Source organism: Papio anubis, chromosome 16, assembly GCF_008728515.1.
Source record: "Papio anubis isolate 15944 chromosome 16, Panubis1.0, whole genome shotgun sequence".
Lineage (NCBI taxonomy): Eukaryota > Metazoa > Chordata > Mammalia > Primates > Cercopithecidae > Papio > Papio anubis.
This window is the reverse complement of record NC_044991.1, coordinates 50,348,838-50,369,967: the sequence shown is the minus strand read 5'-3', so window position 1 is coordinate 50,369,967 and position 21,130 is coordinate 50,348,838. Positions and strand designations below refer to the sequence as shown.

Here is a 21,130-nt window from a genome sequence, read left to right as displayed (position 1 = left end):
TTTAAAAGGCAACACAGTACTCTGGAGTAGTAAAAGTCAATATCACAAAAAGAAACATTTACTACAAAAACTTGTCATTGTACATTAGAAAAAAAAGTGTGTCGCCAGTAACATAAACACAAGTATCCCAAAAATAGGTCAACTGAGGATTGTAACAAGCACTTCTAAGCGCATTTTCATCTCTCATGTTGCTTGGGATTTCACCCTGGAGAAGAACAAGGGTATCCTACAGCATCCTTCCAATTTTAAATTGCCAGGGGAAAAATACTTAAAATAAATAATAAAATAAATACTAAAATAAATACTTAAAATAATACAAAATATTTTTAAAAACTAGTATATGCCTTTGGTTTAAGATAATTATTACGAACAGTTTCATACATTACTTCTTACCTAGCTATAGATTCTTATGACCAGCCAAAAATCTAAGGACAGTTATGGTATTAGGGATGTATATTTTATTTGTATGGTTTTTAAAAATGGAATGAAGAAATTAAATAGTATCTCATCACATCTTAAAATTTTTTACTCAGATTTTATTTTTATCTGAATAAAGAGACAAGATTTCTATTAAATGTTAGGTATCATTTAAAGTGATTTTTTAACTTGCTCTTTAAAATCTTTTGTACGTTCTTAGTCATCACTGGCTATGACAATAAATAAGGAAGTAAATAAATAAGTAGAAAAATATTTCATAAAACACATTTAATTATACAATACATAAAACATTTCCAGATTCAGGAGCCTTTAGTCTTAAGTCTTTTAGAAATTGCACCTTATTTCAGAAAACATAAATTATCTTTACAAATAAATGTACACGTGAAAATCAGTGAGTACCAAGAAAAAGTGTCAAAGTGACAGATGGTCTCTAAGGTTTTTCTGCATCTTTCTGGTTCTGGCTAAAAGGAGTAACAGGAGAGTTGTTCCCAAAATTGCTACATTAAAGGGTATAATAACTCTATGTCTCTTGATATGAATTGCTATGTTGTTTCAGTGACTACTGTACCAATTTACAAGGCCATCAAGGTTTATTAAAATAAAGACCAATAATTTATATCACCTCAAGATTACTTTCATTTATGTTTGTCAGTATTTCTTCAAATGACAAGCTATGTGGAATATTAATAATAAGGTTGCAGCATCCACCTCAGACACGAGTTCAGTTTGCTGCCTGGAATAATATTCTGTCATGTAAAGATATATTCAGTAATATCAACAACAACAAGATCCAGAACAGCCGAAGTCCTCCTTGGATGATGACACACTACTAAAGCCTTGTAGATCCAACACCATAAGAAATTCATCTCAAAAAAAAAAAAAGTCACTTCTGGGAGGCTAAAGGACATCTGAAAACTCGGGTCTCATCTCAGTGCTCCAAAAATGTCTTCTAATCTTTAACACTGATTCTATGAAGTGTCAAGAGAAATTTTCATTACCTGAAAATTAAAACATGACCAGTTGGAACACAGAAACACCATCTGAGGTTGTGGCTTCAGGGTTTAACAACAGTAAGTTAAATGTGGATCTTGACAAAGAATTTGAACATCATAATAGCAGCTTGTTTCAGGGTAACAGTTCACTGCAATAACTTCAGTAAGCTTGGAAGAAACAAGTATACTCCCAAGCTTTTCAGTAAAAAAGGCCACAAAGCCTTCCAAAATTTCTACACGCCTTTTTTACTTTAAGGGTTGCTTCCACTTTAAAATGAAGACTATGATGCAACATAAAGTGGGCACAAATGGAGAATGCAGGATAGATTTTAACACTGCATCAGAAAACTTATCTTAAACACATGCAGCAAAAGAAAGAAAAATTAAAAGCTTAGAGAAAGAAAAAAATTATGAAAGAGAATTACATTTTGATAAGCCACAACGCAACAAATTATTTAAGTTCAGTATTAAGAAAACAGAGATAGCTAATAGCTATCTATTAGCCATTGTTGTACTATTTATTAGCGTGTTACCTTTGTCATGTTACTAAACCTATCCTAGCCTCAGTTTTCTGAGTAAAACAGAGATAAACAGTTTGTTCTTCATAGGGTTGTTATGAAGCTAAAATGCATGTAAGTGTATAGAACAATTACAGGCTGAAGTAAATGCTCACTAAATGTTGTTATTATCACCAAAGAGGGCAGCAGAAGGAAAACACAATGAAAAAAAAGGAGAATTAACCTTACATTTGAGATTGAAATAAGGTTGTCAGCATAATAGAATACAAGATAAAATTTACAATTATAAAATTAAAAATATAACACTAAAAGTACAGCAAACTAAATTGGCTTCTGCATTAATCAGTAGTTTTAAAGACAATGCTTACTCTTGGCTGTGGAAGGAGTCTGGCTTATCTCTAATCTAGTGAAATAGCCATCACCCACGGGGGATCTATGAGCAGCTGCTGTTTTCCTGTCCTTGACAACTAAGCTCATCTGCATAGAACAGAAGGTTCAAGTATATACTCATTAAATTTAATTTCTCAAAGTCAACTTAACTGAAACATCACCTGATCTATGCAGTATTTAACAGGCAATGTAATGTAACCTAATCTAAGGGCTGCCCTCTGCTCGGCTTCTGCATCTCAGCCATAAAAATGCAACATGATTATAGTCTCTAGTCTTAATGATATGGGAGAGGGGCAGGGAAGTGCTGGGAGGGGAAAGAGGGGCCCCTGGAGAGGGCTCCACCCTCGGGGCTGTGCCCATGGACCTAGGCAAGGACAGGCATTTCTGTTTTTGTGCCCAAATTTGGCATTTCCCAAGACCACCCTGGCCCGCCACAACCCCATCCTGTGCATATATAAATCCCGAGTCTCTAGCAGACACACAGACAAGCAGCTGGGCTTCAAGAGGAAGACATCGGCAGAAGAACACACAGCGGCTAGACATCAAGAGGACGCTGAGAGGAGCACGCCAGCAGAAGAACACACCAGCAGACGCTGGCAAGTCGACCCGCAGAACGACGCAGAGTTTGGCCAGGGTGGTTGGAGGACAGACCAGCCGCTGGGCGGCCCAACTCCAGGGGAAAACCACCACCTTCCCACTCCATTCCCCTCTTGCTGAGAGCTACTTCCACTCAATAAAACCTTGCACTCATTATCCAAGCCCACACGTGATCCGATTCTTCTGGTACACCAAGGCACGAAGCCCTCTGTCCTTGTGATAAGGCAGGGGGGTCTAATTGAGCTGACTCACACAAGCCACCTATGGATGGCTAAACTGAAAGAGCACACAGTAACACACACCCACTGGGGCTTCAGCTGTAAACATTCACCCCTATATGCTGCGGTGGGATTGGAGCCCCACAGCCTGCTCATCTGCATGTTCCCCCTGGAGGTTTGAGCAGCGGGCACAAAAGAAGCAAGCTACATCCCCATCGCACATCCTGTGAGGGGAGAAGGGAACTCTTCCCGTTTCATTGATAAATCTTAAATGTTACTTTAAAATACTTAAAAGAATATCTTAATAGATAAATTGATGGAAGAGTTACAAGAATAACTAAAGTGTATGCATGACACTTCAAAAATTATTGTTTCCCCTCTTTAAATTTTACTTACTGGGAAATAATTGAAATTACCCCTTACTAGCACTTTTGTGGCAAGGCAAGAATACACTAATGAAGATCTGCAACCAAATAGAAATTTGTATACAGAAATACACAGTGAAGTGCTCAACTGTGGGGAAAAATAGTATCATTTCAACGAGTTTCTACTGTTCATTCAAGACGTCAGTGTTTGTAAAAAGGAAATAAATACATTGCTTCCAAGATGGAGGCAAGCTGCCCCAGAGGCTTGCCAGTGAGTTAGTATCACATTAAGACAATCTTTCTTCACTTGGCTTCCAGACCCTCCTACTTCTCCCTCTCTCTCTTATCTCACTGGTTTTCCTTCTCCTCTGATGGAACTTTTTTTTTTTTTTTTCCAGACAGAGTTATGTTCTTGTTGCCCAGTCTGGAGTGCAATGGCACTATCTCGGCTCACTGCAACCTCTGCCTCCTGGGTTCAAGCGATTCTCCTGCCTCAGCCTCCCAAGTAGCTGGAATTACAGGCGCCCGCCACCATGCCCAGCTAATTTGTTGTATTTTTAGTAGAGACAGGGTTTCACCATATTGGCCAGGCTGGTCTTGAACTCCTGACCTCAGTTGATCCGCTCGCCTTGGCCTCCCAAAGTGCTGGGATCACAGGCGTGAGCTACTGCACCTGGCTGCAACTTCTTTTTTTCTAAATGTTGCAGTGGTCAGTTCTCACTACTCTGGCACACACATATCCTAGATAATCTGAATTGTTCTTCTAGCTCCAATGCCAAGTATATTGATGGTCCTCAAACTTACATCTCTATTTCATCTCTATTTGGATGTCTATTTAACATCCCAAACTTAGCCCCTGTCCCAAACCTGCTTCTCCTTAGTCTTCTCCATTTTCTCCTTTTCTACCCCAGCTGGGAACCAATCCATCAGAAAATCCTAGTATCTCCAAGAATCCCACCACTTAACACTGCTGTTACTAGTCCAAGCCACCACCTTCTCAACTCTGGACTACTGATTGACCTCCTAACCATTCTCCCTGCTTCCTTCTGATCCCCTGTAGTCAATTTTTTCACATAGCTGCCAAAGGAATTATTTTAAAACATACATCATATCATTTATCTCTCCTGCTCCAATCTTCCAGTAGCTCCCTATCATACTTTGCAGAAAATCTAAACTCCTTGCCACAGCAACAAGACCTCACAGGGTGTGGTCCCTAGCTACTTCTCCATCCCCATTTATCTCAAGTACTCCACTGGTGGTCCTATTGTTCTCCAGATAAGCCAGGTACACTCCTACCTACACATGGTGTTTGCTCTGCCTGGAATGCTCCTCTCACAAAGCTTTTTGAAATTTACTTCCTCAATTTATCAAGACCTCTGGCTAAATAGGTCTTGATAAATCGAAACCTATTTATCTCTGCTCCTTCCCTGGCCATCCTAATTTAAGAGGTAGCGCCAATCATTTTGTACATTTTTATCCTACTTTTTCTTCATATCCCTTACCACCATCTGACATTATTTGCCAATTTTCTTTTGTTACTATTTATCTCCTCCACTAGAATGTAGCTCCATGAGGAGCAAGGCCTCTGTCCTCCTTATTCACCTTTGTATCACTGGTATCTATTACAGGGCCTGTTTATGGTAGAAATTCAAATACTTGTTGAATAAACACATTACTTCTAATCGCTATTAAAAGATTAACTGAAAGCATTAAATTTGTAATTCAAAGTAAAATTATAAATTTAAAACCATATAATATAAAATGAAATATATTCTAGGTCTCTCAAATAATCATGACGTAGAAGTTTATCTCCTATTTTTTATTTATGAGTTGCACTTTTAAAATTTTTATCATTTAAAAGAATTCTAGAGCCTCTGCCTATACAAAATTGTTCAAACATACAAAATAATAGTCTTTGATTAGACTTCGTTTTTTCAGTATTCCTATAGAATTCCAGAGTTTTCTCCTTCTTCTTTAATAAGTATTTCAAGTATATATATCTAAGATATATATAAAACTGAGTCAACACTGAATGTATTAAAAATATTTCTTAAAATCAATCTATCTCTTATTTCACCATCAAGAAAACCTAATCAATTCATAATGTTAAAAATAGCTGCAAGTCTACATTTTTAGAAGGAAAGACTATAATTAAACATAAGATTGGTGAACCCATCACAAGCCTGTTTAATTCTTTTAATTCAAATTATGCTATAAATTCTGAGCAGGTGTGCCAAATTATTGAAATGCAAATTGACCAGCTGCATTTTTAAGAAACCCATCATAAAATGTGGATGGTGCCCAGTAATTAACAAGTCTTATACCTGATTTTATTTTACTTAAACTCTAAGGATGAAAACAAGTTTCCGGCAAAAATGTATCTGCAATGATTTAGCCTCCAAATAGAATTAACTTATTATAACAGCCAAAATCTTGTCCATCTCTAGATAGAGGACAGGCAGGTGGATTTGTTTCAAATGCTTACAAAGATAGAGGCATGAGGATTCATGGCTTTTAATAGAAATCTCGCTCCATGAGTTTGTTGACACATCAATTTTAACATGTACCATCTATTCTGTTGTCAAAGTAACTGGTACTTCATTACTTAGTGTTTTTTGAACTCATAGTTTATTATAGAAAATGAATGTCTACACTTCTGTGCCCATCTTCTTTTTGCCCTTGTAAAAGGATGAAAGGATACAGTAGGTATACATTGAATGTCAATGAAAAAGATGACTGTTAAAATTTGAAAGTAGCCATATTTTAGAGATTTAGATTATAAAAGGCCAACTTTTCTTCTCATTTTACACATAATATACAGTTATTTAAAAACTGCAAACACAAATTTATTGTATATATCTTTTCAGAATTTAAAAGTCTCTATATCGCTCCACTCTTTCGGGTAAAAATGATTCATTCTTGTGAAAAATTATATCATTCATAGCTAATCAGTGTAGACAGAATGAGAGAATGAGAAATTCACTCTCTGGAACCACAGTGAAATATAATATCTGATTCAGGCAATCGTGGATCTTAAAACCCCAAAGAATCATCCCAGAGGTTACTTGCTAATCACAATGTGAGATCCTTTCTTCATAACTGAGATACTTAGTGTCACCACCATATCCAAGTGCTCAAACTTAACATTACTAATGGTGATAGCATATCCCTTCTAACAAGATGTAATATGAAGTCACAGCATCATCTTAGAAGTACTCTTGCCATAAATGTCTAACCTAAATCATGCACCTAAACTCTCAGTTTGCAGAACATACTCGTATAAGTTAATATTCTTATAAGTTACATGTCACCCTAAGGAAACAGGAAAATCCTAGCCTTTTCTTTTCAAAATATCAATGTCATTTTAAAAGATGGGGGATAACTGTCGATTGCGAGAGGCTAAAAAGATATAACAACGAAATGTAATTTATGAACCATGATTGGGTCCTCAGTCAAAAAACTATACAAAAAAAAGACACATGGGAAATAATTAAGAAGCCTTCAACGTGCTAAAGAATTGAAGGGTAAATTATCATGATGTCGATAACTTACTTTCAAATGATTCAGCAAAATAAAAATAGAATTATATATGCAAATATGTATGTGCAAACACATACATGCAGAGACAGATCCAAGTAGGCCACCTGCTAATTAAAGGTGGCCAGTTCATGGATAATCAATATCCCAGACTCTCAACTTTTCTATACACTTGAAAAAAATTCAAAATAAAAAGTCGTTAAACTTTTGCATTTTATGTTCAACATTTACAGTACCTGGTTCTTGAATGACATCTACCTTCCCCACACTGATCTGAAGCATTTCACCATTCTTTGCAAAAGTCTCCCATTCTGAATCAGTCTGCTGGCAGGATGGACACCATGGGGCATAACTATAAGAGAAGAACAAGAATTATATTGATAAACATACAGAAGAAATCTGCAAAACAAAATAGAGAAATCAAGTATTTAAATTAAAAAATAAATTCTAAAAAGGGGAATTATAAAAGGAGGCTTTTCCAAAGTCATTTGACATAGAAAAACAGAAGCACACTGTCTCCACTAGGATTTAATGTATGAATGTCAATTCTATAGGAAAAAATTTGGCCAAAGTTTGAGAATATTTCCAATAATTATTATCCATAAACATTTTATTTCAATGCTATTCGTACAATATTTTTTCTCTCCAGACAGCTTTTGATCTTTGAGGGTAAGCACTCTTTTTAGTGTCCCACTAAAGGAGAACAATTTTCACAGGGTGCCCCTAAACTAGCCAAACCAGTTTCAAATCCATCAGAGCTACAGATCTGATGGGCAGAGACCAGATCTGTTGCTTGAGCATCCTCAAGAATGTTTCCAAAATCTGTGGTAATTTTGAAACATTCTGAAAAGGAAAGTAGAAGCTATCGGCCAAACCAGCTCTATCCAACACTTTCTTAAATTTAGCAGGAGTTAAAAATACCTTGGCTTTCAAGTCGGAACCCTACTTTTTACAGTTATTTTTCCTTCAATAACTACTAAGAAAGCACTATGGTAGAAACTGAGAGTACAATTGTGAAGGAGATTTGGTGCCTCCTCTCCTTGTGGATGGTACAATCCAGAGATGAACAGAGATAAGCGTGGGGGCAAAAACTATACTAGTCTTATTTTTGTGTCTGCTTAAAATTTTTCATAATAAAGGCTTGAATAAATAAATACACCAACTTGTGGGTAAGCAGGCTGAGCATTTTTAAAATGTCAGTTCCCTCCAGTTTATTATCATTTGTTCCATTCCTGAATTGTTTTTACAAAATGTGGCACCTATTATTTCTGTATTAAGGGAGGAAAGGGGCCAGGGGAAAGAAAGAGAAGTAGAAAAGAATACCTGCCAATAGAATATAACACTCACACACTCATAATGCCTTAGGAAGGGAAACAAAGTAAGGGGAAAAGTACAAAACTGATCAAATCCTGTAACAAGATTTAGGCTCATAGGTGCTTGTCAGGTCATCATTTACAAATCCCTTCAAAATTTTGAACTGTTAGAATGGCAATCATTAAAAAGTCAGAAAACAACAGGTGCTGGAGAGGATGTGGAGAAATAGGAACACTTTTACACTGTTGGTGGGACTGTAAACTAGTTCAACCATTATGGAAAACAGTATGGCAATTCCTCAAGGATCTAGAACTAGAAGTACCATATGATCCAGCCATCCCATTACTGGGTATATACCCAAAGGATTATAAATCATGCTGCTATAAAGACACATGCACAGGTATGTTTATTGTGGCACTATTCACAATAGCAAAGACTTGGAATCAACCTAAATGTCCATCAGTGACAGACTGGATGAAGAAAATGTGGCACATATACACCATGGAATACTATGCAGCCATAAAAAAGGATGAGTTTGTGTCCTCTGTAGGGACATGGATGCAGCTGGAAACCATCATTCTTAGCAAACTATCGCAAGAACAGAAAACCAAACACAGTATGTTCTCACTCATAGGCGGGAACTGAACAACGAGATCACTTGGACTCGGGAGGGGGAACATCACACACCGGGGCCTATCATGGGGAGAGGGGAGGAGGGAGGGATTTCATTGGCAGTTATACCTGACGTAAATGACGAGTTGATGGGTGCTGACGAGTTGATGGGTGCAGCACACCAACATGGCACAAGTATACCTATGTAACAAACCTGCACGTTATGCACATGTACCCTAGAACTTAAAGTATAATAATAATAATAAATAAATAAATAATAAATAAATAAATAAAATTTTAAACTGTGCAAAAGCATGCTGGTAAGTACCATTCAAAAAAACTCAATGCAATGACACATATAAACCAACTTTCCTGAATAACAAAACAAAAACAAAAAACTGAAATTGTGCAGGATTTTGATCTTTCACATTATAAAAGATGAGTCAGGGGTTAAAAAGCCAAGACTAGGGGAAGGAATGCGTTTATTTCACAAAAAGTACTGATAATTAGGCAGAACCCAGAAAAGAACAGGCTACCCAAAGGCAAAGCATTCATTACTTTCTCCAGACAAGCCCCAGAAGCAGCAAGACTCAGCAAGCACAGTTGTTTACCATCTCGAGAAAAGACTACTATATAGCTAATTCCAAGATCATGCTAAAACGTCATTAATCTTCCCATTATAGCTCACTGTCCAAATCCTGAGATCCAGAAGACAGGAACAACAAAATAATCTGCTGACATCTTTGAATGTAGACTTTTTAAAACATTCATGTCTCTGTATTTCCAGAGCAAAGTACATTCTTAATATACAGTAGGTGTTCAATAAATGTTTGCTGAATAAGCAAGTGTATCAACTTTAATGTAAATCATATTCTTCATCTGAGAAAATAGTTATTTTCTACGTAGTTTCTAAATATCCAAGTAACAGATGAGACTCAGGCAGCTGGCAAACTGTAGGAAAAAAAAGGAAGTCTGAATTATTAAGTACATTTCAACAGGCATTCCGTGATATTGGATAAGAGCTCTGCCAGAACAATCAGAAAGATCAACCAGGAATTAACCATGATATTCTGGGCAGGTTAATAATATCTCCCTGCCTCAGTTTCCTCAACTGTAAAATGGGATAACAGTAGCTACCTTAGAAGGTTACTGAGAGATTAGATGAAATACAGCAGGCACATATTTCTTTAATAGGAGCAAATGTCATCTGTAATACAATGTCATCTGTAATATTGTTTGGGGTTCAAGACACTTTTATGATGCATTAGCTCATCTGACCTTACAGCCTCACTGCCAAACAGACAAAGCAGGTATAGAGATGTGCTTAAGACTACTCAGAGCAAGAACCCAGATGGAAGTATTTCTTTGATAAAAATCATCAAGGAATATAAAACTCAACACCAACACACGCTGAGAGAGAAAGACAGAAGTTATAAGAAAGTAACAAGAATAAGGAAGTTATCTTGAAGTAAAATATAATATAATGAACTTCAGATCCTCTTTATTTCCCAAGGACTCTCTTTGTATATAAGTCACAGGCACATTTGCTACATCAGTAATTATTAAATCATGCATGTTTCATAATTTAAAAAATACAGGCCTTAATCTCTAGATAGGCTATTACTAAGTTAGTTTTTGGTGAAACTGACCTTCGGATATACAATTATAATACGTCCTCATATATGCCATTAAGGTAATTTTAAATATGCCATTTCTATATAGCTGCTATCCACTGGTCTGTGGCATTGTTAATGCCACTATTTCAAAGATTTAATCACAGCTGATTTGTGTTGGAATACACCCAGATGTTCTTTCAGTGGTAGAGATAACCCAGCTCTGAGTCCTTAGCATGGGAACTAGTCCATTGTTGCTGCAGTTTTTAAAGTTTTTAATATTCTTTTGTATCTAAAGAACAGTAATTTGTACAAGAATTTAGAAACTAAGTAAAATATTTCCACGGACAAAATGAATGCAAGGATCAGTCATGTGACCTTCATGCTCGTCTCTCGCTCTGTGCACACATATATACATATATATATATACACACACACACACACACAATTTAAGTATATATGCATAAATTAAACATATCAGAAAGAAATGAACATGATCTTCATTAATATTTATTTCATACTAGTTTGCATTGGCAATCTTCTCCTAAGAACTATAAAAGATATGACCTGCCATAACTTTGCCTCTTACACATAATCCTTAAGAGGCTCCAAGAGCAATTAGCTCCATTATAGTCATATAAACTGTCCATTGTTATCTTTTCTACTGAACTTTTGTTGACTTGTTTGCAGGTCACAGTGGTATGTAAAATTAGTAAACTTCATAAAGATATTTGAAATATATTCCAGATAGCCAAAAAGCTCTGGTAAATTACACCAACTTATATGTCAGTGTAATGTTTTTAACCATTTCTGGGAAACAAAATTCAACAGCATGCTTTCATTGTCCATGTTAGTATTCATGTACAAAGTGACCTGAGGTTCTGCTTGATGTAACGTGGTTGAAGGACCTTGAATCTTTTATTCCATGAACTTACTGAATTTGGTGTAAGATTTCATTAGGTGTGCTAAATATTTCAGAGACGGACTTACTTAAATATATTTCCTAGAAAGGAAATTTTAATAACGATAAATTTTTATTTACCAATAATAAACAACTCTTCTTCTGTTTTGACTCTAATTTCACCAATGCTTCTCTACACTCTCTTTTCTCCTGACTTTAAACCCTTTGTGGAAACTATCTAAAATCAAATATTTAAAAACATACCCATAACAGTACTTAGAGCAGTGGTTTTCAATTAGAAGCATTTAGAAGTGTGCACAGGGGATGGGAGTTATAATTTTTTGATGTCGCATGACTGAGACTACTACTAGAATATAATGGGCAAGGATGCCAAAGGTTCTGCAACATGTGGGCCATTCCCACACACCAAAGAACTGTCCACCCAAAATGCCAATAGTGCCCTGTTGGGAAGCACTGATGAATGTCCAACACAGAGGAAGCATTCAGTAAACATTTACTAAATCAATGACCATAACTTATACTACATATTTCCTTCAGAGCATAGTAGGCCAATCTCTTGGAAGGCTCATTCTTCTTCACCTTCCCAGCTCCCCAACACTGAACCTGACACACAAGCACTTAATGACTATCTCTCAAACATTCCATCAAGACATCAAGACAATCTATTAAACTGCAAGAAATTCTAACTGTTTGACATGGGCAAGTTAAGGTAGTGATGTTCAACATGTTCTCTCTAGGTATAAAGGAAGGCTGCAAAGCTAATACTAAAACCCAGATGTCCTATGGAAATAAACAAAGCTTTGTTCCATCACCAGGTGTTTAATTTAAATTTTGAAACATGATCACCCCAAGAACAAAAATAAGAAAAAGCAATAATTTGTAAAGATTTCTATGCTTTACAGAGGTAAATTAACCCAAAGACATACTTTTCCTCAGAGTATCAGCTGGAATCACTTGGCTATCTATTTCTTCTGGGGGAAAAGGCCACCAGAATGTATCATGTTACATACTTCTGTGTTTCAAAAGAACAAAAGTCATTTTCTCCAGGACTGACATAATGAGAGCCAAGCAAGTGTTGAAAGTAGCAAAAGGTTGCAAAGGAACTGAATGAAGAGTAGTATAAAACAATGGAAATAGAGAAAAGCATGCATCAGAAAGTCTTTTAAAGATTAGATCATTTTTCCTAATTCAGAAAAAGGCAAACGAGTATACAGTAAGCCCATAGCTGGGTGCCTGTAATCCCAGCTACTTGGGAGGCTGAGGCAGGAGAATCGCTTGAGCCCGGGAGGCAGAGGGTGCACTAAGCTGAGATCGCACCACTGCACTCCAGCCTGGGCAACAAAGTGAGATTCCATCTAAAAAATGATAATAATAACAATAAGCCCATAGCATTAAAGAAAATGTATATAGCAATGGGAGAACTTTTCAGATTTCTAAAAATGTCACAATAGAAACGGTGAATTACTGCAAATATACTTTTAACAGATATATTTTTAAAACACTGGAAATTCAATTGCAAGAATCCAAAAAATTGTTTGAAAGACTAAGAAAAAATAACCAAATTTAATTTCATAATAGAAGCTTTTCACGTCTCAGGGCTGCCAAATACTGCTAGATTCTTAAGAATAAATTATCTATACCAACATAACCAGAAACTGCATTAGAAGGGATCTGTATGACACAGCGTATAAAAGAAAAAATTCGCAGATGAAAGAGAGCATATAAGCAAATGAACAAATAAGAACTGTCATTCAAAGTAATGAATACATTTTGATACTAGCGGAAAGTTTCTCAATCTGTTTCTTTAAAGAAGTTAACTACAACAAAAGCTTCTCAATCTGTTTCTTTAAAGAAGTTAACTACAACATCTTTGAACTACTAACAATTTCCATTTATGTATGACCAGTTCATCTGAACTAAGTATTAAGATGAAGTTAATTTTAACGCATTTTGTTTTTCTCTGTTATATCCATCGAAAAAAAAATCTGGTAACGTATAGGCTATTTAAATGAATTCTTAGAAATTCACAGCAGGCCTATAGTGGTACTGAGGATATAATGAATTTCATATGTTTTTAAGTATTGGATTTTTTTTCACAGCAAGGAGGAAGAGTATCACCTAATAATACAGAAAAAATAGATCATAAATAGATAAGAACCAAAATATTTCTTTAGGATGAGCACTTGGGTTTTAGCATGTATAAAGAAGTTGGATAGAATCGTTTGGATCAACTTTCCTTTACAGCCTTGCTTCCTAGCCACCTATTCTGAAGTGCACTTGATAAAGAGAACGTCTACTAAAATGACCTTGTGTCTACACAGCTTACTTCCAGATTACATGACTCATCTTGCATCACGGCCCAAGCATATTCCACACAACTGGACACATGACAAACTCAGAGCAACTGATTACTATGTTTAGGTTTACACATTCATAAAAAAGTAAAATTTGAACCATCAACATGGCCAAGCACAGGCGTTGTCGGCTCTCACTCATTTAAAAACTTATCGAGGCTTTATCGTTCTTAATTCTACTACCAAAAAAAAAAAAAGCAATTCCAAAAGGAACCATAAAGGAGTTGATGTCATTAAAAATGAGGCCTTTCTGTTTTAACTTTCCTTACATACATACATATGCAAACTCAGTATTACCCTGAAACATGACATCTAGGAAAAAGTACATTTTGTAAGCACCTACTGAAAAGAGAACTTTCTGTAATATTGGCTGACAAAATGCAGTTTATCTCAAAGTCTTAAAATTACTACAAACATGGAAGTCTTAATACAGCTCCACTTATTTTTAAAGTTTCTCAAATAGAGTATGACCCCCTCATCTCCTTCCAAAAATAGTTAAGTGGAATATTTTAATAATTCATGTCTACAGCTCCCTTTAATAATTTCATTGATTTATTATGATACCAAGGGTATTTCATTTTGAGGTCTAAAACATCCCCTTCTTTGTGACTAAGAGGTAAATGCACATTTGAAGGGGTGATATACCTTATGTTCTTTGAGTAATATAATCTGCTGTGTGACATAACTTTTGGCTCTGATCTCACACTGAGGTTTTCACTCCATAGGCACCTGCTTGCAATCTAAATTGAAAGAATCAAAACTTGGTCTTGGATAAAGGAAAGATCCAATTTTCTGTCTGTGTCCTCAACGTAAAACAAATATTAAATAGTAGTATACAGATTGCCAGAAACTACAAGCTAAAGAGATGTGGCAATTTCCTGAAAGATTTTATGTTGGGCGGGGAGGGGAGAGAGATGAGAGAGATGAGAGATAGAGAGAGAGTCTCAGCAATCATTTCCCGGGACGTTCTTCATTTTCCCTGCAAGCCCACCATGATAGTCTCTCAAGCCCATTCAGACATCTGCCCACCGTCCACTGCAAGCCTCTTTCAAATGGCCACTTCCTATTTTAAGTTTAAACTATAATCAACAAATCCCTTTCTTTCTCCTAACTCAAAACTGTAGTTTCCCATCTCCTTAAAGAAAAGGCACTATCCACCATTTACCTTCTATTGTTAAAAGGGGCAATGTGTATGTTCTTTCATAACACAAGCACAATTATTAATATTACCCAGAAAGCCCGACGTTTAAAAGTTATAATAAATATCAACATTTATTTGAAATCTTATTGTAAAACTTAAAAGGTATTTATATTTATGTTTTATTTTCACAATGACATCTCAAGGTCTTCAAAAGGAAGACTACGATACAAATGGCCTGCCCTCACCGTGCTGCGATTCCTTCAACAGGTAACTTGCTTAGCCTGTGCTAAATATTCATATTGCTCATGGATGTCACTGAATGTCCTTTCTCTTCCAATGCATACCTATATCTAAAAGCACACGGTTTGCTTGCAGATTTCCTCCCTTCCCTTCTCCTCCCTTTGGGAAGCCGCCCAGTCCACCCCGAAAACACTGTCCCCCAAAGCGAGGGGATGCGCTGCACCCTCGGCTGTCACCGCGAGGGCTGGACGCGCATGCGCGGCGCGAGGGCCCGGCCCCAGCGCCGCAGGTCGTAGGCAAGGCGGGTCCGGGGACCCCAGGTCGAGCTCAGCGGCAGTGCAGGATCGCGAGCGGCCCGGCACCGGCGCTGCAGGTTGTTGGCAGGGCGGGTCCGGGGTTTTAGGTTGAGCCCAGGCGGCAATGCGGGATCGCGAGCGGGCCGCGCGGGCTTGGGAGGGTGACGCCCGCGAGGACACTGCGGCGTGCGGGGCGGGCGGGCTCACTCACAATTTCAGCATCCACTCGCCCTCCATCACCAGCGTCCAGTTGGAGGCGGTCATGGGCTGGACCCGGCTCTGCTCCGCCGGCAGCGCGGCCTGCTCGGGGCCTGCCGTCGCCGCCACAGCCGCGACCCAGGCAGCCAGCAGCGCCGTTAGCTGCGGGCCGCAGCGCCCACCCGCCATGTTGGGCGCCGAGCGAGGCTCCTCGGCCGGGAGTGTGGGGAAACGCAGCGGCCGGCCCACAGCCTCGCTCGCCCGCCCGCCCGGGTTTTTCAAGGAGGCGGGAGACGCAAGGGCCACCCCGCCTACGCCCGGCAGCGCAGACAGGCGGTGCTCGCAACGCGGCGGCGGACGCCACCTCTTATCGTTGCTTGCCCGTCGAGGCCACGCCCCCTCCCGCCTCCACTTGCAGTTGCCTGGGGTGTTGGTTACCTCAGCAACCGCCGCCCTTTCTTCCTGACCGCCAAGCTGACAATAAACAGATGACCCAATGTTGCCTAAGTTAGAACACGCACCGCTGCTGCCCAGGCTCCAGAAAGGGCAGGGTTGGCGCGTGTGTCCTTCTCTAAAGGGAAACATGGCCAATAATTTTAAAATCCATCCCCTCTTCAATAATAGCAAACATGAAAGCAACGGGATGCAAAGTACACTTACGTTTAATGAAAAATGGAGGGACGTGGTATCTCTTGCTGAAGAGAGAGGAAAATTTAAGTACTCTCTGCATGTGTATATTGAAGCATCACTAATTGAGGATATTGATGAAACTAGGCTATGCAATTGCATTTTGTTTTTACAAAAAAATGTTAATTTCGTAGAAACTCTTAAAAACATGGGTACTAACCGATAGAATGAGTCAGTTAAGACTATTGCCACCTGCAGTAAAATGGACCTGACATTTCTCTTGACTTCAGTTTTGTCAGATCTAAAATGAGGGTAGCCTTAAGTGATTTCCAAATTTCTTTGCAGGTCACATTAGATGAATCTGTACCTTGGGACCACCACACCGTTAGTATATAAGACTGGATTACAATTAAAGGATGAGGAAGCTTTCTCAAAGGGTGCTTTGTATGTGTTTACTAGTTGTGCAAACTACGAACCTGGGTAATGTGGTTAATAGATCATGAAAAGGATGTGGTTTCTGCCCTCGGCTTAAAACAAAGACTAAAATAAATTTTAAAAATAAGACTAAAAGTACGTCAGGGCACATGAGAACAAATTTCAATCAGTACTTATAGGAGAGGGAAATTAATTTTGCCTGAAGAGAAGATCTGGCCTGGATTATGCATTAATTAGTATTAGCTAAAAACTATGTGGACCCAACCCTTATCATTAAAATAAAACACTCAAGGGTTTACAAACTACTGGAATTTAAGAAAATGTCTTTGCAGTGAATGCTACTAAGACTCACTGTTATGAAGTACATACACATCAATCCCATAAACTTGATGGAAAATATTTTACTGTGCTTGTAAAAAGAAGTGACTCATAAACAGGAATTCTATCATTCTATCATTTTCAGTGCAACTTTTTTGTATAGAATATGTCATTGGTTTCAAAACATTCTTAAAAATAGCATCTGATATTAAGGAATTACTATTAATTTTGCTGAAGGTGATAAAGATGTGATAACTATATTTTTAAAAGGCTTTATTGGTTATAGATAATGAGATATTTATGGATGAAGTAACATGATGTCTAGAATTTGTTTTACAATACCCCAGAAATAAAATGTAGGGAATAGAAAGAAGATAGGTGAAAGCAAAGTGGTGCAACATCAGTCAGTGTTGAAGCTAACTAAGTTCATTTTGCTATTTTACCTACTCGTGCATTTGTTGGAAAATTTACAAAATGAAAAGCTAAAAGGAAAGAGAGAGCATCTGCACCATAAAAGACAGTCATTACCGAAGCACTTCCTATCTTTAACAAAAACTGTGGGTTCAAAGATTTCATTTTTTGGCCTTCCGACGAAGGATGGTAGGAAGAAAGTAGCAAGAAAGTGTGAGACTGACCTTGCGGTGAGGAGTCACGGACGAGGTTAAGGGAGCTGTTGCTGTCAGACCATGATTGGCATCTCAGCCCTGACACTTCCTAGCCATGTGATTTGGGGCTAAAACTAGTTAACACCAAAGTTCTGTTAAAATGCAATTAGTAATAGAACCTGCTCCAAAAGGTGGCTGTGAAGATTATATGAGATAAGAATAATGCCTAGCACATAGTCTGACTCAAAAAGCTTATAAATTAGGTTGGTGCAAACATAATTGGGGTTTTTGCCACAGCAATATTGCCAACACTAATATTAATATTTGGAGGCAACGATATGCTGTAATGTCTATTTTTCCTATGCTAAAGTCAACTTCACTTAGCGTGATACACAATGCCTTTCACAGCCCAGCTTCGGCTTTGCCCACTTTACATTCCACTATTCCCACAATTCCCTGTGTCCTAATAACACAAAGCTACTCCCCATTCCCAAAGCACATTGTGTACTTCAGTGTCTCCTTGCTCCTTCATTCTGCTTAGAACACTTTTCTCCAGTTGTCCAGTGAATCATTCAGTCTCTGTCATGTAGCCCACATTGTACCTCTGATAGCTCATGCAGAATGAGCTGCTGTCTCTTCTCAGATCCAATTGCTCTTCTGTATAACTGATATGGTTTGGCTCTGTGTCCCCATCCAAATCTCATCTTGTAGCTCCCCTAATTCCCACGTGTTGTGGGAGGGACCCCATGGGAGATAATTGAATCATGGGGGCGGGTCTTTCCCGTGCTGTTCTCGTGATAGTGAATAAGTCTCATGAGATCTGATGGTTTTAAAAATGGGAATTTCCCTGCACAAGCTCTCTCTCTTTTGGCCTGCTGCCATCCATGTAAGACATGACTTGCTCCTCCTTGCCTTCCACCCTGATTGTGAGGCTTCCCCAGCCTTGTGGAACTGTGAGTCCAATAAACGCTTTTTCCCGTATAAATTACACGGTCTCGGGTGTGTCTTTATCAGCAGCGTGAAAATGGACTAATACAATAACTTCATCACATACCTTTTATAGTATAATGCAATTGTATGTAGTTATCACCCTCTATCCTCTCTCCTCCAACCACTACTAAAAACTGTTCAAGGTCAAGGGCTTTACCTTATATATCTTTATGTCCCCTATATTGCAGAATACCCATCCCATAGGTGTACTTGGGATAGGCAGCTTCTGACACTGCTCCCGAGATCTCTCCCTCCTGGTATTCAGGCCCTTGTGTGATCCTTTCCTCCTGAGTGGGGGTTGGGCCTGGTGACTCACTTCTAACAGGAGATGGGAAAACTGATGGGTTATCACTTCTGTGATAAGGTTACAAAAACCTGAGACTTCCATTTTGCTGGCATCTTCTTTTCCTCTTGCACACTCACTCTGCGACTCTGTGTGGAGAGCTCCATGTGACAAGGAACCAAGGGAGGTCTCCAGCCTAAGCAATTGAGACCTCAGCCCAACAGCCCTCAAAGAACTGGATCTTCAAACAACCACATGAGTGACCTAGAAGCAAATCTGTCACCAGTGCTCTTGAGATGGGTAAGCCTTATAAATGACCCGGAACCAGGCAGCAAAGCTTAGCTTAGCTGCGACCTCCACCCACAGAAACTGCGAGGTAATCAATGTTGTTATATAATATCAAGCTACTAAGATTTGGGGTAATTTGTTACGCTGTAATGGTATCCTCGGTCAGTATGTGATCCATGTTTATGCTTAAAACATGGACTTACAGTTTTAAGAAGATTGGTTCCTGGTACTAGGAGAAAGGGCTTTTTCCCCCAGAGTAATGGTGGCACTGCAGGGCAGCTATGGTTACACAAAAATATGTGGTTCCTAATAGGCAAAGGAATTCCCAGGACTCTGATGAGGTAACATCATTAGCAGGAGAGAGGGGAAGAGTGAGGTAGATCCTACCTAGTGCCCCTGTCTTTCGCTACCCCACAGAGGAGGATGCTCCTGCACCCCTCAGAAGTTAGGTATATTGATATGAATTGGCCAATGCGCTACAAATGGAAGGGGTGGGTATGTATCATTTCCAGGCCGAAGTGTTAATCACCGGCACAAAATGTCCTAGTGTTCTGTTCTCCTGCTGTGGAAATTTTAGAGAAAAGATTATGATCTAAGAGTCTACAAGACAAGAGTAGCCTGAATTGCTGAGCTGCCTAATGGAGAATAGCAGCACTAGGTGGTTCCCTGGTTTCTTAAAAGGACTCACATAGGCAAGAAATACATTTTCAATATGAGAGACTATTCAGGTTAACTATTACTGCCTGATCAACCATCCCAAAACTCACCTCTCATGGTTTTGGGGGTTAAAGAGTTCAGCTGGGCTGTATTTGCTTATACTCTTTTATATGGTGGCAGACCCCTGGAGACCGAGGTCAGAATTAGTTGAAGTCCCTTGCACCCACATCTGGCACTTAGTGTAGGCTGGCTAGACCAGCTGGGGACTGCACAGGCATTGCTGTTATCCATGCAGTCTCTCCATGTGGCTAGCTTCGGCTTCCTTCAGCATGGCAGTGTGAGGGCTGTCATACTTAATTTCTCTAGAGCAAGAGTTCCCAAAAGGTGGAAACTGCATTGCTTCAGGAGTCTAAGAGTGTCATTTCAGCCTCATTCTATTAGTCAAGGCACTGAAGACACCCTAGACTAAAGGGGAGAGGAATTAGACTATCCTTTAACAAGAAGCAGCAAAACAAATTGCAGCCATACTTAATTCGTCAAAAAGCCACTCTGAAAATTTGGAATTGTCACTGAAGCATAGTCTAGCCTATTTTGACTAACTCGCTGTCTTCCTTTGAATACTTATTTATGAGCAACTGAGCGTTCTTTATTTTGGAGGGAGGTGATATTTTCAGAGAGCAGGGTAAGAACTTCCTCTCCCTTTTTACCTTCTGTGAGTAGGTCCTGTAAGATGCATCTTATGCAAAAGGTATTGGAGAAAATGATTTTCAAGCCTGTAGGCAGGTAGATGGATTGATGCCTTGGTATTTAAGTGTTCATTAAATGTTACAGAATTTTTGTTAAGCTTATTCCAAAAACATTCAAAAGCATATGCTGAGATTTGTGTAAACACACCTATTTTACCCTTGAATAATGAAATAGGAAAACGATTTACAAAGAAGGATAAAACTTATATTCTAATGTTAGAAATTTTTAATACATAGCTATAGACAATGCCTTTGATAAAAGTAGGTCAGGACTTGATATTAAGAGGATAATCAGTGAAAGATAAGGAGATGGTATTCAGATTACAAACTCTATAATAATAGGATATAGTTACTGTCAGGCCTCTGAGCCCAAGCCAAGCCATTGCATCCCGTGTGACTTGCACGTATACACCCAGATGGCCTGAAGTAACTGAAG

At 38.5% G+C, this 21,130-nt stretch overlaps 1 protein-coding gene and 1 long non-coding RNA gene across 2 annotated transcripts in view; one reads left to right on the top strand and one right to left on the bottom strand.

Annotated features, from left to right (window-relative positions):
• Positions 1 to 16,194, bottom strand: part of TMX4 (thioredoxin related transmembrane protein 4) — a 40,450-nt gene extending 24,256 nt beyond the window's left edge. Inside the window, exons 1-2 of the mRNA XM_003905058.5 lie at positions 15,759 to 16,194; positions 7,292 to 7,407 (exon numbers count right to left, since the gene is read on the bottom strand). Of these exons, the coding sequence (XP_003905107.4) occupies positions 7,292 to 7,407; positions 15,759 to 15,934 (292 nt within the window). The 5' untranslated portion in view covers positions 15,935 to 16,194. The remainder of the gene's footprint in view (positions 1 to 7,291; positions 7,408 to 15,758) is intronic.
• On the top strand, positions 15,536 to 16,802 carry LOC116270792. Its single transcript, XR_004179024.1, has 2 exons — positions 15,536 to 15,624; positions 16,718 to 16,802. It is a non-coding gene; the product is annotated as an uncharacterized LOC116270792 (long non-coding RNA).
• The last annotated feature ends 4,328 nt before the right edge of the window (positions 16,803 to 21,130 follow it).